Source organism: Staurois parvus, unplaced genomic scaffold (assembly GCF_062004578.1).
Source record: "Staurois parvus isolate SC_StPar_1 unplaced genomic scaffold, SC_StPar_1.0 ptg001836l, whole genome shotgun sequence".
Classification (NCBI taxonomy): domain Eukaryota; kingdom Metazoa; phylum Chordata; class Amphibia; order Anura; family Ranidae; genus Staurois; species Staurois parvus.
The window spans coordinates 27462-43317 of record NW_028319632.1 but is presented as its reverse complement, the minus strand read 5'-3'; the positions used below and the strand labels follow the sequence as shown (position 1 = coordinate 43317).

At 47.9% G+C, this 15856-nt stretch overlaps 1 protein-coding gene across 1 annotated transcript in view; it reads left to right on the top strand.

Annotated features, from left to right (window-relative positions):
- Nucleotides 1–10620, top strand: part of AJAP1 (adherens junctions associated protein 1) — a gene marked incomplete at its 3' end in the record, with an annotated part of 158064 nt that extends 147444 nt beyond the window's left edge. The window contains exon 4 of the mRNA XM_089664103.1: nt 10375–10620. Within this exon, the coding sequence (XP_089520229.1) occupies nt 10375–10620 (246 nt within the window). The remainder of the gene's footprint in view (nt 1–10374) is intronic.
- Nucleotides 10621–15856: the final 5236 nt, after the last annotated feature.

Sequence of the window (15856 nt, the reverse complement as noted above, 5' to 3'; positions counted from 1 at the left end):
GGGAAGAGTAATATGGGAAGGTGGGGGGAGAATGATTTGGGAAGGTGGGGGGAAGAGTGATTTGGGAAGGAGAGGGGAGTAGTGATGTGGGGTGATAAGTTATTTGAAATGGTGGGAGGAAGAGTGATGTGGGAAAGTGGGGAGAAGAGTGATGTGGGGGAAGAGTGATTTGGGAAGGTGGGGGGAAGAGTGATTTGGGAAGAGTGAAGGGGGGGAGTGATTTGGGAAGGTGAGGGGATGAGTGATGTGGGGGGAATAGTGATTTGGGAATGTGGGGGGAAGAGTAATATGGGAAGGTGGGGGGAGAATGATTTGGGAAGGTGGGGGGAAGAGTGATTTGGGAAGGTGAGGGGAGTAGTGATGTGGGGTGATAAGTTATTTGAAATGGTGGGAGGAAGAGTGATGTGGGAAAGTGGGGAGAAGAGTGATGTGGGGGAAGAGTGATTTGGGAAGGTGGGGGGAAGAGTGATTTGGGAAGAGTGAAGGGGGGGGAGTGATTTGGGAAGGTGAGGGGATGAGTGATGTGGGGGGAATAGTGATTTGGGAAGGTGGGTGAAGAGTGATGTGGGGGAAGAGTGATTTGGGAAGGTGGGGGAAGAGTGATTTGGGAAGGTGGGGGGAACAGTGACGTGGGGAAGGAGTGATTTGGGAAGGTGGGGGGAAGAGTGATTTGGGAAGGTGGGGGGAAGAGTGATTTGGGAAGGTGTGGGGAAGAGTGATTTGGGAAGGTGAAGGGAAGAATGATTTGGGAAGGTGGGGGAAAGAGTGATAGAGGGGAAGGGGGAGTGATTTGGTAAGGTGGGGGGAAGAGTGATTTGGGAATGTGGGGGGAAGAGTAATATGGGAAAGTGGGGGGGAGAAAGATTTGGGAAGGTGGGGGGAAGAGTGATTTGGGAAGGTGGGCTGAAGAGTGATGTGGGGGATCAGTGATTTGGGAAGGTGGGGGGAAGAGTGATGTGGGGGAAGAGTGATTTGAGAAAGTGGGGGGAAGAGTGATGTGGGGGAAGAGTGATTTGGAAAGGTGGGGGGAAGAGTGATGTGTGGGAAGAGTGATTTGGGAAGGTGGGGGAAGACTGATTTGGGAAGGTGGAGAAAGAGTGATGTGGGGGAAGAGTGATTTTGGAAGGTGGGGGGGAACAATGATGTGGGGGAAGAGTGATTTGGGAAGGTAGGGGGAAGAGTGATTTGGGAAGGTGGGGGGAACAATGATGTGGGGAAAGAGTGATTTTGGAAGGTGGGGGGAAGAGTGATTTGGGAAGGTGGGGGAACAATGATGTGGGGAAGAGTGATTTGGGAAGGTGGGGGGAACCAACTGGTTCATTGAGTCTGCCTGATTTTTTAATGATGTATTTATTTGTATATACAGTCACGGCCAAAAATCTTGCCCCCCCCCCCCCCCCGTCATTTCTGTTTGATAACGCACGACTTCACCCAGGAAATTGCTGCCATTACAAATGTTTCGGCATTCTTGTGTTTGTTTCTTAGGTTTGTATTGGTGACACAAAAGAGTGGAGAAACAAAAAATCCAAATCTGACCCATTCTGCCCAAAACCCCCAAAATGGGCCAAATTTTTGGCACCCTCCATGTAATATTTGGTAGCACACCCCTTGGAAAAAAAATACCTGAAATCATCGGCTTCCTGTAACCATCAATGAGTTTCTTCCACCTCTCTGCTGGAATTTTGGATCGCTCTTCTTCCTCCAACTGCTCCGGGTCTCTCGGATTGGAAGGTTCCTTTCCCCAACTGCTGGTCTGAGATCTCTCCACAGGAGCTCTATGGGATGGAGATCTGGACTCATTGCTGGCCAGTTCAGTCTTCTCCAGCACTTTGTCTGACACCATTTCTGGGGGCTTTGTGACGTGTGCTTTGGGTCATTGTCCTGCTGGAAGACCCATGACCTCTGATGGAGACCCAACTTTCTGACACCGGGCCCTACATTGCACCCCAGAATTCTTTGGTCGTCTTCAGATTTCAGAATGCCATGTACACGGCCAAGACATCCAGTGCCTGAAGGAGCAAAGCAACCCCAAACCATCAGTGACCCCCCCACCATGTGTGACTAGAGAGACTGTGACCCCCCCCACCATGTGTGACTGGAGGGACTGTGACCCCCCACCATGTGTGACTGGAGGGACTGTGACCCCCCCCCCCCACCGTGTGTGACTGGAGGGACTGGATTATTTTCTGTAAAGGCCTCATTGCTTTTTCTGAAAACAGTAGAAAGCTGGAATTTTGAGATCTGGACTCATTGCTGGCCAGTTCATGGGGGGGGAGGCAAGATTTTTGGCCGTGACTGTATATATGCACTCACTGTTCTCTGGCTCCTCCCCTCTGCTGGGATCCTATTCCATCAACTACTCTTTCTGTAAATTAATACTTCCAAGGATGAGTTTTGAACTTGATAGTTGAATGTATTCGGCTCCATATCTCTGGTGAAAATAACCCAAATCAGTGTTTATTACTTAGTCTGTAGGAAAGTTATAGAGTCCACAGACTACGGGATATATCTCTGAAAACCGGGGAGGGCGGATATAGTGAATGCGGGGTCCGGGGAGAGCGGATATAGTGAATGCGGGGTCCGGGGAGAGCGGATATAGTGAATGCGGGGTCCGGGGAGAGCGGATATAGTGAATGCGGGGTCCGGGGAGAGCGGATATAGTGAATGCGGGGTCCGGGGAGAGCGGATATAGTGAATGCGGGGTCCGGGGAGAGCGGATATAGTGAATGCGGGGTCCGGGGAGAGAGGATATAGTGAATGCGGGGTCCGGGGAGAGCGGATATAGTGAATGCGGGGTCCGGGGAGAGCGGATATAGTGAATGCGGGGTCCGGGGAGAGAGGATATAGTGAATGCGGGGTCCGGGGAGAGCGGATATAGTGAATGCGGGGTCCGGGGAGAGCGGATATAGTGAATGCGGGGTCCGGGGAGAGAGGATATAGTGAATGCGGGGTCCGGGGAGAGCGGATATAGTGAATGCGGGGTCCGGGGAGAGCGGATATAGTGAATGCGGGGTCCGGGGAGAGCGGATATAGTGAATGCGGGGTCCGGGGAGAGCGGATATAGTGAATGCGGGGTCCGGGGAGAGCGGATATAGTGAATGCGGAGTCCGGGGAGAGCGGATATAGTGAATGCGCGGTCCGGGGAGAGAGGATATAGTGAATGCGGGGTCCGGGAGAGCGGATATAGTGAATGCGGGGTCCGGGGAGAGAGGATATAGTGAATGCGGGGTCCGGGGAGAGCGGATATAGTGAATGCGGGGTCCGGGGAGAGCGGATATAGTGAATGCGGGGTCCGAGGAGAGAGGATATAGTGAATGCGGGGTCCGGGGAGAGCGGATATATTGAATGCGGGGTCCGGGGAGAGCGGATATAGTGAATGCGGGGTCCGGGGAGAGCGGATATAGTGAATGCGGGGTCCGGGGAGAGCGGATATAGTGAATGCGGGGTCCGGGGAGAGCGGATATAGTGAATGCGGGGTCCGGGGAGAGCGGATATAGTGAATGCGGGGTCCGGGGAGAGCGGATAAAGTGAATCCGGGGTCCGGGGAGAGCGGATATAGTGAATGCGGGGTCCGGGGAGAGCGGATATAGTGAATGCGGGGTCCAGGGAGAGCGGTTATTAAATACCACCAAAAAAGGATCTGTATCTAAAACTATTACATAGAACTGGTTTGGATACAATGTTGTGTAATGCAGTAATTGTCAGTCAAACGATCAAACAGCTGAAACCTGGACGATGGCCATGAAGGTGGATCACTCGCTGGTACTCAGGTAGTTAAGTTTCCTGCAGGTCTGGATTGAGGTTTTACTTTCAGAACTTGCCAAGAATTATTAGATTTTAAAATTTAAATAAAAAAAAGGTTTTGCAGTACATTCTGTAATTTTGTAATTGAATTGAATATTACGGTCCCTGCGAGTTAATAATTTACTTGTACTGAATCCAGGTGAAGACGGCTTTTTGGAGAACTCGTTATATGGAGTATTCCTCCGAATGTGGTAATATATTAGAATATTGACTCGTATATAACTTTCCTTTTCCATTAGAAAGATTGTCCGGACGTCCGGGAATAAATAATGTGATTGGTGGACAGTGCGGCGTGAGACTGGTGATGACTTATAGAGAGAACGGCTGAACTTGGCTGTGGAGAGGAAACCTTCTTCTACAGTACCGGGGATTTTATTGCGTTGAACATCATCTAAGGAACTTCCATAAATAATGTGTTCCCAGGACACCGGAATCTCGTCCGGATTGTTATCTCTGAGAACAAACTCACCGAAAACCTCAACCCCAAGAGTCCAATATTGAAGAATGGCCTCAGCCACCATTCAGCCACTCCCTTTGATGCGTTTCACCCTGCCCATCGGGGGCTTGGTCACAGAGGTTGCCCGGACTCATGCTCCCCTCTTCTCACTTGCCGGTGGGGGGATCCTTTTCCTTCCATCCATAGCTTGGAGCGACACCATAAGGCATACTTTTTACCAAGATCAGCAGGTAGTCACACTGGTGGACCTGCCTCTGGCAAGAACCAACAATTAACAGGATCTCTAGAAAATGCCAAATGAAAAATTGCCCGGATGTAAGGAAATAAATGTCATTGGTGGACAGTGCGGCGTGCGACTGGTGATGACTTATAGAGAGAACGGCTGAACTTGGCTGTGGAGATGGAACCTTCTTCTACAGTCCCGGGGGTTTTATTGTACTGAACTTCATCTAAGGAACGTCCCATAAATAATCTCGTCCGGATTGTTATCTCTGAGAACAAACTCACCGAAAACCTCAACCCCAAGAGTCCAATGTTGAAGAATGGCCTCAGCCACCATTATGTCCACTCCCTTTGATGCGTTTCACCCGGCCTACCGGGGCTCGGTCACAGAGGTTGCCCAGACTCATGCTCACCTCATCTAACTGGCCGGTGGGGGGATCCTTTTCCTTCTATCCATAGCTTGGAGTGGCACCGTAAGTTATACTTTTTATTACGATCAACAGGTAGTCACACTGGTGGACCTGCCTCTGGCAAGAACCAGCCATCAGCAGGATCGCTAGAAAATGCCAAATGAAAAATTGCCCGGATGTAAGGAAATAAATTTCATTGGTGGACAGTACGGCTGTCAAGGTCCTACCTTTCCTCAGGCCTTGTGCTGCTCCATGTGCTGGCATCCATCTTAGGTGTCTGCAAAGCATTGTGGGATCCTTTATGCTTTCAGCCCTCTGCGGCTCCTCCCCCAGGAGGTGGCGGCTTATCACATATAAGTCTGCTGTTTGTGGCTGTCCATTGCATTCGTGTCCTGTCTGTTGCACAACAGCAAGCTCCTGTTTAGCTACTCATTGCTTTCCTGGATACCGACTTGGCTTTGGCTAAGACTCCTCCTGGCTTCCGACCCCGGCTCTGGCGACCATTCTTCCTGGCTTCTGACCCCGACTCTGGCGACCATTCTTCCTGGCTTCTGACCCCGGATCTGGCGACCATTCTTCCTGGCTTCTGATCCCGGCTCTGGCGACCATTCTTCCTGGCTTCTGACCCCAGCTCTGGCGACCATTCTTCCTGGCTTCTGATCCCGGCTCTGGCGACCATTCTTCCTGGCTTCTGATCCCGGCTCTGGTGACCATTCTTCCTGGCTCCTGATCCCGGCTCTGGCGACCATTTTTCCTGGCTCCTGATCCTGGCTCTGGCGACCATTCTTCCTGGCTTCTGACCCCGGCTCTGGCGACCATTCTTCCTGGCTTCTGACCCCGGATCTGGCGACCATTCTTCCTGGCTTCTGATCCCGGCTCTGGCGACCATTCTTCCTGGCTTCTGATCCCGGCTCTGGCGACCATTCTTCCTGGCTTCTGATCTCGGCTCTGGCGACCATTCTTCCTGGCTTCTGATCCCGGCTCTGGTGACCATTCTTCCTGGCTTCTGATCCCGGCTCTGGTGACCATTCTTCCTGGCTCCTGATCCCGGCTCTGGCGACCATTCTTCCTGGCTCCTGATCCTGGCTCTGGCAACCATTCTTCCTGGCTCCTGATCCCGGCTCTGGCAACGATTCTTCCTGGCTCTTGACCCCGGCTTTGGCTACGATTTCTGCTGTTGGACTTGCATAGACTCTTGTCTTATTTTTATATTAATAAACCTACCTTTAATTGCACCTCCTTGTGTGTCTGGCTCCTCGCTCCCTGACAACGGCGTGCGACTGGTGATGACTTATAGAGAGAACGGCTGAACTTGGCTGTGGAGAGGAATCCTTCTTCTACAGTACCGGGGATTTTATTGTACTGAACTTCATGTAAGGAACGTCCCATAAATAATGTGTTCCCAGGACACCGGAATCTCGTCCAGATTGTTATCTCTGAGAACAAACTCACCGAAAACCTCAACCCCAAGAGTCCAGTGTTGAAAAATGGCCTCAGCCACCATTCAGCCACTCCCTTTGATGCGTTTCACCCTGCCCACCGGGGGCTTAGTCACAGAGGTTGCCCGGACTCATGCTCCCCTCTTCTCACTTGCCGGTGGGGGGATCCTTTTCCTTCCATCCATAGCTTGGAGTGACACCATAAGGTATACTTTTTACTAAGATCAACAGGTAGACACACTGGTGGACCTGCCTCTGGCAAGAACCATCCAACAACAGGATCGCTGAAAAATGCCAAATGAAAAATTACCCAGACGTATGGGAATAAATGTCATTGGTGGACAGTGCGGCGTGCGACTGGTGATGACTTATAGAGAGAACGGCTGAAGTTGGCTGTGGAGAGGAATCCTTCTTCTACAGTCCCGGGGATTTTATTGCATTGAACATCAACAAAGGAACGTCCCATAAATAATGTGTTCCCAGGACACCGGAATCTCGTCCGGATTGTTATCTCAGAGAACAAATTCACCGAAAACCTCCATCGCGTTATCCGCCTGGTAGCATTTGAGTTATTGAAGACGGTTGGAAGTGAAATTGCTCGTTCTTTTCAATAAATCCAGCGAGCGGGTCTCTTTTTTTTTTTTCTTTTTACTGCTGCAACTAACAAGTGACACCCAGCAAGTGACACCTCAAATGTCATAAAGTATCTGAAGAGTCCATTAACAACAAAAAACAAGAAAACCATTTAAAACTTCACCGTACATCAGCGAGATGGAACCGGTCTGTTTTTTAGGTCTTCGCTGCACTTAGAACAGAGATTTCGGTTTCCTATCAAACATCTAAAAGAAAAAAAAAAAAAAAACTTTCCGATACGCAAACTTTACAGGCACAGCTGGAGACGACAATTTTCTGAAAAAAACACAAATGTTTGTTATTCTCATAAAATTGAATAAAGACGTTAATATATCCAAAATGATCCTAAAATACCACCTGATATGTCAACAACCCCTTGCCGACCAATCACGTGCCTGGAACCAATGGTGTGTTTAGGTTTTGTGCTGCCCTAGGCAACACAAAACTCCCCCCCCCCCCCAGAGAGAGCCTGATATTGACCAACAACACCCCTGCCCCCCCCCCCCCCCCGCCAGAGAGAGCCTTCCGCTACCATCGCCCCCATACACTGGCCGCTCCTCTCCCAGCAAGAGAGAGAAAGACACCCACCTTCACAGCTCAGAACATCCCCAGGAACGAGAGTCAAGCAACCCGCAGCCTCTCTCAGATCCCACCTGGTCCCCAAGCCACATGTGTCCCCTCTTCTATCCCTTCTTCCTGGGGGGCGGTACTGACCTCCTGAAAAATGCCGCCCTAGGCAAATGCCTTGTGGTAAATACACCCCTGCCTGGAACGTCACTGGACTTTGAGTGGTTCTACTGGAAGGAAGCTCGCGGCTGCAGACATCATCCCGGTACCGTTTTTTTTAGCACCGATGGGTGGCTTTCTTTTAACTCCTTCAATACCGGGCACTGTCGCCCCATTCCTGCCTACCGGACACTGTCACCCCCTTCCTGCCTATTGGACACTGTCACCCCCTTCCTGCCTACTGGACACTGTCACCCCCATTTCTGCCTACCGGACACTGTCACCCCCTTCCAGCCTACCGGACACTGTCACCCCCTTCCAGCCTACCGGACACTGTCACCCACTTCCTGCCTACAGGACACTGTCACCCCCATTCCTGCCTACCGGGTACTGTCACCCCCTTCCTGCCGGACACTGTCATCCACTTCCTGCCTACCGGGCACTGTCCCCCACTTCCTGCCTACTGGGCATTGTCACCCCATTCCTGCCTACAGGGCACTGTCACCCCCTTCCTGCCTAGCGGACACTGTCACCCCCTTCCTGGCTACCGGGCACTCTCACCCCCTTCCTGCCTACCGGGCACTCTCACCCCCTTCCTGCCTACCGGGCACTCTCACCCCCTTCCTGCCTACTGGACACTGTCACTCCCTTCCAGCCCAAGCCGTATTTCAGCTTTCAGCGCTGTCGCACTTTGAATGACGATTGCGCGGTCATGCAACACTGGATGACATTTTTAGCATTTTTTTCTTAGAGTAGGATGCCCTCTGTTTGCCTTTTTCTGGCAACAGTTTTTTGGGGTTTTTTTACGAAGACCAATGTACCCTGCAGTCACATCAATCCAACTTTGAAATCCTGCAACCATGGAGACATGGATGGAGGCATGGATAGATGGATGGATGGAGACATGGATGGATGGAGACATGGATAGATGGATGGAGCCATGGATGGATGGAGGCATGGATGGATGGAGACATGGATGGATGGAGACATGGATAGATGGATGGATGGAAGGATTGAGACATGGATGGATGGACGGATGGGGACATCTAGGAGCCGCTCTTCTAGAAGGAAAATCATGATACAAAACCCAACCAATCAGCCGGGGACACCACATGGAGACCCCCCCCCCCCACCACCTTATTCCCTATAGTGACCCCGCCATCCCATCCACCGTCCTTTATACTCTGCATGTAAGGCCACTACTCAGTGCTATTACTCCTCGACCTCTCTGCAACTTTCGACACGGTCGACCACCCCCTCCTCCTCAAAAGACTATACTCTTTTGGCCTCAGAGACTCTGCTCTCTCCTGGCTCTCATCCTATCTATCCCAACGCTCCTTCAGTGTTACCTATAACGCTGCCACCTCCCCCTCACTCCCCCTCTCTGTTGGGGTCCCCCAAGGCTCTGTCCTCGGGTCCCTCCTCTTCTCCATCTACACCTCCTCTCTTGGCCAACTCATACACTCTCACGGCTTCAACTACCATCTCTATGCCGACGACACGTAAATCTATCTCTCCACCCCCCACCTCACCCCCTCAGTCTCCGCCCAAATCACACACCTACTGAGCGACATATCAGACTGGATGTCGCTCCACTTCCTCAAACTAAACCTTTCCAAAACCGAGCTACTAGTTTTCCCCCCAGCCTGTGCCCCCCCCCCCCCTCTCCATCATGACCAACAACGCCACCATCAGTCCCACCCTGCAAGCCAGAGCGCTATCATTCTAGACTCCAATCTGTCTTTCCAGCCCCAAGTCCAATCGCTGACAAATTCTTGAAGACTCCACCTCCGTAACATCTCCAAAATACGTTCCTAACCCCAGAAACTACAAAGCAACTCATTCACTCCCTCATCATATCACGACTCGATTACTGCAACTCCCTCCTCACCAGCCTACCTCATCACAGGCTATCCCCGCTTCAGTCTATCCTGAATACGGCAGCCAGACTTATCCACCTCACCAACCGCTCCGTATCAACCACCCCCCTCTGCCAATCCCTCCACTGGCCTCCACTCAGTGTCCTCCACCCCCCTCTGCCAAACCCTCCACTGGCTTCCAGTTGCCCAACACAGAAAATTCAAAATATTAAAATTGACATACAAAGCTGTTCATAACACTGCCCCAAACTACATCACCGACCTGATACCCAAATACCACCCAACACGTACTCTTCACTCCTCACAGGACCTCCTACTCTCTAGCTCCCTGGTCTCCTCCTCCCATGCCCATCTCCAGGACTTCTCCAGGGCTTCCCCCATTCTCTGGAACTCACTACCCCAATCCATCAGACTGTCACTTTCCCTCCTCACCTTTAGGCGCACCCTGAAAACCCACCTCTTCAGGGAAGCCTACCCCGCCCTCACCTAATTGCTGATCTCCTCCGCTCTCCCCACCACTCCATCCCCCACAGCCACTTCCTCCTGTACCACTATCCCCTCCTTCCTAGATTGTAAGTTCCAAGGAGCAGGGCCCTCGAACCCCTCGTGTATTGTATTGTATTACTGTACTGTCTCATGTTCTGTCCCCCACTGTAATGTACAGCGCTGAGCAAACCATTGACGCTATATAAATAATGTATAATATTAATAATAATAATAATGTTCCTCATTGAGAAAAGTTTTCCTTCTGAACGATCCGAAGTTCTTCTTTCTAACTGTTTCTTCGTCTTCCCTCCCCCCAGCTGCGCACAGAGTGGGAACGCGCGGCGGAACAGCCACCAGCGAAAAATTAATCAGCAGGAAGAGAGCTGCCAAAATCTAACGGACTTCACCCCGGCGCGGGTCCCGAGCAACATCGATATATTCACTGCGTACAACGAGACCCTGCAGTGCTCCCACGAGTGCGTCCGGACCCCCGTACCCGTATATACCACCGAGGAGACGCTACACCAAACCGCGGCGTACAAGGCGGCCTTCAATGGCAATAGGTAAGAGAATGACAGGCTGGGGCTTTGGGGTTTTTTTGTTTTTTAAGTATTTTTGTAAAATCTTTCAGTATTTGTGTATATTTATATATTTATAGTGTCATTATATAGAATTGACATATATATAGATTTATCTATTTATTATATACATGATATAGCATTTTGTGTTTACATTTATATATATATCAAAACACAAAATGCACAGATACAGCCTGCACCACCTTCCAGCTCTCTCCTGGACACTTCTGGGCTCGGCTGTGCCCTCTCTCCCCTCCTCCTTCCTGCTAGTTTAGTGCATCTGTGTGTCTGTGAACACCGCTGCTGGCTTCTGAATACCAGAGCGCTGTGGTGGCAGGAAGGAGGAGGGGGAGAGAGAGCACAACCTGCACCACCTCCCAGCTCTCTCCTGGACACTTCTGGGCTCGGCTGTGCCCTCTCTCCCCTCCTCCTTCCTGCTAGTTTAGTCCATCTGTGTGTCTGTGAACACTGCTGCTGGCTTCTGAATACAAGAGTGCTGTAGTGGCAGGAAGGAAGAGGGGGAGAGAGAGCATAGCCTGCACCACCTCCCAGCTCTTTCCTGGACACTTCTGGGCTCGGCTGTGCCCTCTCTCCCCTCCTCCTTCCTGCTAGTTTAGTGCATCTGTTTGTCTGTGAACACCGCTGCTGGCTTCTGAATACCAGAGTGCTGTAGTGGCAGGAAGGAGGAGAGAGCACAGCCTGCACCACCTCCCAGCTCTCTCCTGGACACTTCTGGGTTTGGTTGTGCCCTCTTTTCCCTTCTCCTTCCTGCTAGTTTAGTGCATCTGTATGTCTGTGAACACTGCTGATGGTTTTGAATACCAGAGCGCTGTAGTGGCAAGAAGGAGGAGGGGGAGAGAGAGCACAACCTGCACCACCTCCCAGCTCTCTCCTCGCCTCTACCAGCATTGGACTGACAGAAGTAATGTTGCTGCCACCACGACTCATGTCAGCCTTGTAACAGATGGAAGGCACCCCCGTTACTACAGTAAACCATTGCGCCCAGGGCAGCGGCCCCTCCTGCCCACCCCTTGCCCCGGCCCTGGTGGTGCCAGAGACTCCTTTGTGGATTCTTCATAGGAATATATGAAGAATGTTCTCTAGAGAAGAGAAGCAGTAGGTTTGCAGTGCGGGCTAGGGTTTTATAGCGGAGCGGAGGAGGGGCTGTGGGGGTGGGGTTATGGGAAAGGTGATTTCCCCTTTTAGGGTCACAAGCAGTAAAACCTGTTAAAGGGTTCAATCTTCGCCCCCCCTCCCCCCACACACACACCACCACCTGACACTAAGGGGGGCGGGGTTTCACACTTCAGCTACATTGTAATTATTATTTATCTTTATTTCCGAAGCGGATAATGACTGAATACAAATACAAGAATCATTTCATGGGAAGGATCTAATAGAAGACAATTAGCACACAATTAAGATGTGATGTATAATAGAGCGAGAGCCGGTCTGATGATCACACATTATTATGTCATTATTTGTAGCGCTTTCCTGTCATGATTCACCAATGCTGTTTAACAAAAATAATTAATTGGATGTATATTTATATAATATAAAGTGTATGTTGCACATCTGACATACTTCTAAAAGAAGGAGAACCTAGAATACAGCTGATCCTGGAGCGAGCATTTACATGTTACAGATGTTAAATATTATTATATCTTTTTTTTTTGTTACATTTAAGTTATAAAATGAGTGTAAGTGAGTTCTCTGAATGGGACACGTACTGAAAAATTCAAGTAAATGTTTTTTCTCTTGATCAACAAATAGCAAAATTATAAAAATTATAATAACAATATCATTATTATTTTTACATTATTATGAGTATCGTGATTATTATTAATATTATTATTAATAATAATAATAATAACAACATGTTATTATTTTACAACAATGATAATAGCAATAACAATAGTAACGTTATTGTTGTTGGTATTATATATCTATATATATAGATATATAATACTTTAATTAATAAAATAATAATAATAACAACAATAACATTACTATTGTTGCTGCTATTATTATTTTTTAAAAATGATATTAATAATACTGTTCTTGTTATATATATATAATTTTTGGTAGTTGTAAGAAAACCTTTGCTTTGTCTATATATATATATATATATATATATATATATATATATATATATATACACATATATATATATACACATATATATATATACACATATATATATATATACACATATATATATATATATATATATATATATATATATATATATATATATATAAAACATTTTAATTATTAAAATAATAATAATACTGTTGTTGTTATATATATATATATATATATATATATATATATATATATATATATATATATATATATATATATATATATATTTATATATAACTTTTGGCAGTTTTAAAAAAGCCTTTGCTTTGTCTATATATATATATAACATTTTAATTATTAAAATAATAATAATACTGTTGTTGTTTTATATATATATATATATATATATATATATATATATAATTTTTGGCAGTTTTAGGAAAACCTTTGCTTTGTCTATATATATATAACATTTTAATTATTAAACTAATAATAATACTTTTGTTGTTATATATATATCTATATATATAGATATATAGATATCTATAGATATATAATTTTTGGAAGTTTTAAGAAATCCTTTGTTTTGTCAGTATTTAATACAGAATGCATCAATACTTTGGGTTCCCAAAGTATTATGAGACAACAAAGCAAAGTTGTTTAATTTCAGATTCTCCCTCTGCATAAATTTTTTATTTTTATGAAACCAGCTAATCAGGTAGGGAAGGACAAACAGGGGAGGAGCCACTCATCTGACCTATTTAGTCGTGTTTCATAAATTCAGCATGAGCTATTGAGCTCTGTAATCAATAGACAAATCAGTACAGGCTCAAACACGTTAAAAAAACATGTAAAAATAAGCCAAGCGCTCCATCTGCTGGTTGGATGTGAGAATATAAAATAGGCCGCAATATTTTTTTTAATTACCATTTAAAAAAAAAAAAAATAAATATATATATATATATATATATATATATATATATATATATTAATGCCTGATTTAATTTGGACTATAATAAATAAAATGTTTTATAATTACAAATAATTATATTGTAAATAATAAAATATGTCCCCCCCTCTCTATCCTGCCCCCCTTATACTGGATTAATTATTATCTCGGTTGGTTTTCAATCACGGGAACTCCAGATAATGGAGACAGCGAGATGTACGTTCGGGTGAGAGGAGAGTGCGCCATGAAAGTTGATTTTGTGGATATGATGTTCCGCGCGTCTCTCGCTGTCCTCGGCAGGAAATGAGCTGCGAGCGGTGACGGGCTCATGACAGTAATTTTCCAGGATAGACAGCCGGGCAGAAATCGAGGACGTTCCATCTGCAGCTTACAGGGGAAAAAAATAACAAAATAAAAATCCTGACTGTCCTGACCTTCAGTGTGTCAGAGGTTTGGTCTTCAGTATTATTGGTTCCTGAGACAATTGCCGAGGAAATCTGTTTCCAGAGCCGCAACCTGATGTAAGGGGGCACTCTGATGGGGACACCGGATGTAAGGGGACACTCTGATGGGGACCCTGATGCAAGGGGTCTCTGATGGGGACACCGGATGTAAGGGGACACTCTGATGGGGACCCTGATGCAAGGGGTCTCTGATGGGGACACCGGATGTAAGGGGACACTCTGATGGGGACACCGGATGTAAGGGGACACTCACATTGGGACACCGGATGTAAGGGGCTCTCTGATGGGGACACCTAATGTAAGGAGGCACTCTAAAGGGGACACCGGATGTAAGGGGACACTCTGATGGGGACACCGGATGTAAGGGGACACTCTGATGGGGACCCTGATGCAAGGGGCTCTCTGATGGGGACACCAGATGTAAGGAGGCACGCTAAAGGGGACACCTGATGTAAGGAGGCACTCTAAAGGGGACACCGGATGTAAGGGGACACTCTGATGGGGACACCAGATGTAAGGGGACACTCTGATGGGGACACCAGATGTAAGGGGCTCTCTGATGGGGACACCTAATGTAAGGAGTCACTCTAAAGGGGACACCGGATGTAAGGGGACACTCTGATGGGGACACCAGATGTAAGGGGCTCTCTGATGGGGATGCCTAATGTAAGGAGGCACTCTAAAGGGGACACCAGATGTAAGGGGACACTCTGATGGGGACACCAGATGTAAGGGGACACTCTGATGGGGACACCAGATGTAAGGGGCTCTCTGATGGGGATGCCTAATGTAAGGAGGCACTCTAAAGGGGACACCAGATGTAAGGGGACACTCTGATGGGGACACTGGATGTAAGGGGACACTCTGATGGGGACCCTGATGCAAGGGGCTCTCTGATGGGGACACCTGATGTAAGGAGGCACGCTAAAGGGGACACCTGATGTAAGGGGGCACTCTAAAGGAGACACCTGATGTAAGGGGGCACTCTGATGGGGACACCGGATGTAAGGGGACCCTGATGTAAGGGGGCTCTCTGATGGGGACACCTGATGTAAGGGGGCACTCTAAAGGAGACACCTGATGTAAGGGGGCACTCTAAAGGAGACACCTGATGTAAGGGGGCACTCTGAAGGGGACACCTGATGTAAGGGGGCACTTTGATGGGGACCCTGATGTAAGGAGGCATTCTGATGGGGACCCTGATGTAAGGAGGCATTCTGATGGGGATCCTGAAGTAAAGGGGGACTCTGATAAGGACATCTGATATAAGGGGGCATTGTTTTTTTTTAATCACCCGAATCTAACGACAACCTAATACATGATAGTGTCTCCCAGGTCATGACACCGTCTGACAGACTGTCAGTGACTCCCACGCAGTGTTGACATTACACCCCCAGACCTTTGTGCACTGCACCCCCAGATCAGATAGGCTAGATCCAGCCCTGGCTAATAATGCACCAAATAAAAAAAAAAAACTACCTCCATTTCATAGATAAGGCACCTGGAGGTAAACTAAGGCCTTTCCTCAGTTGGCGTACAGAGACGGGCAGAGTGCCTGTCCCTGTACGCAGTGCAGCAAAGCAGCATATTTACTGCCAACTACCCCTTCCTACCCGGTCTCCTCACAGCCCCGTCAAGCAATTAACAATTGCAACAAAAATTCATAATGAGTGAGATTGGTGTATGAAGGAACTCTCTGAACACCGAGAACACGATTTGTTGA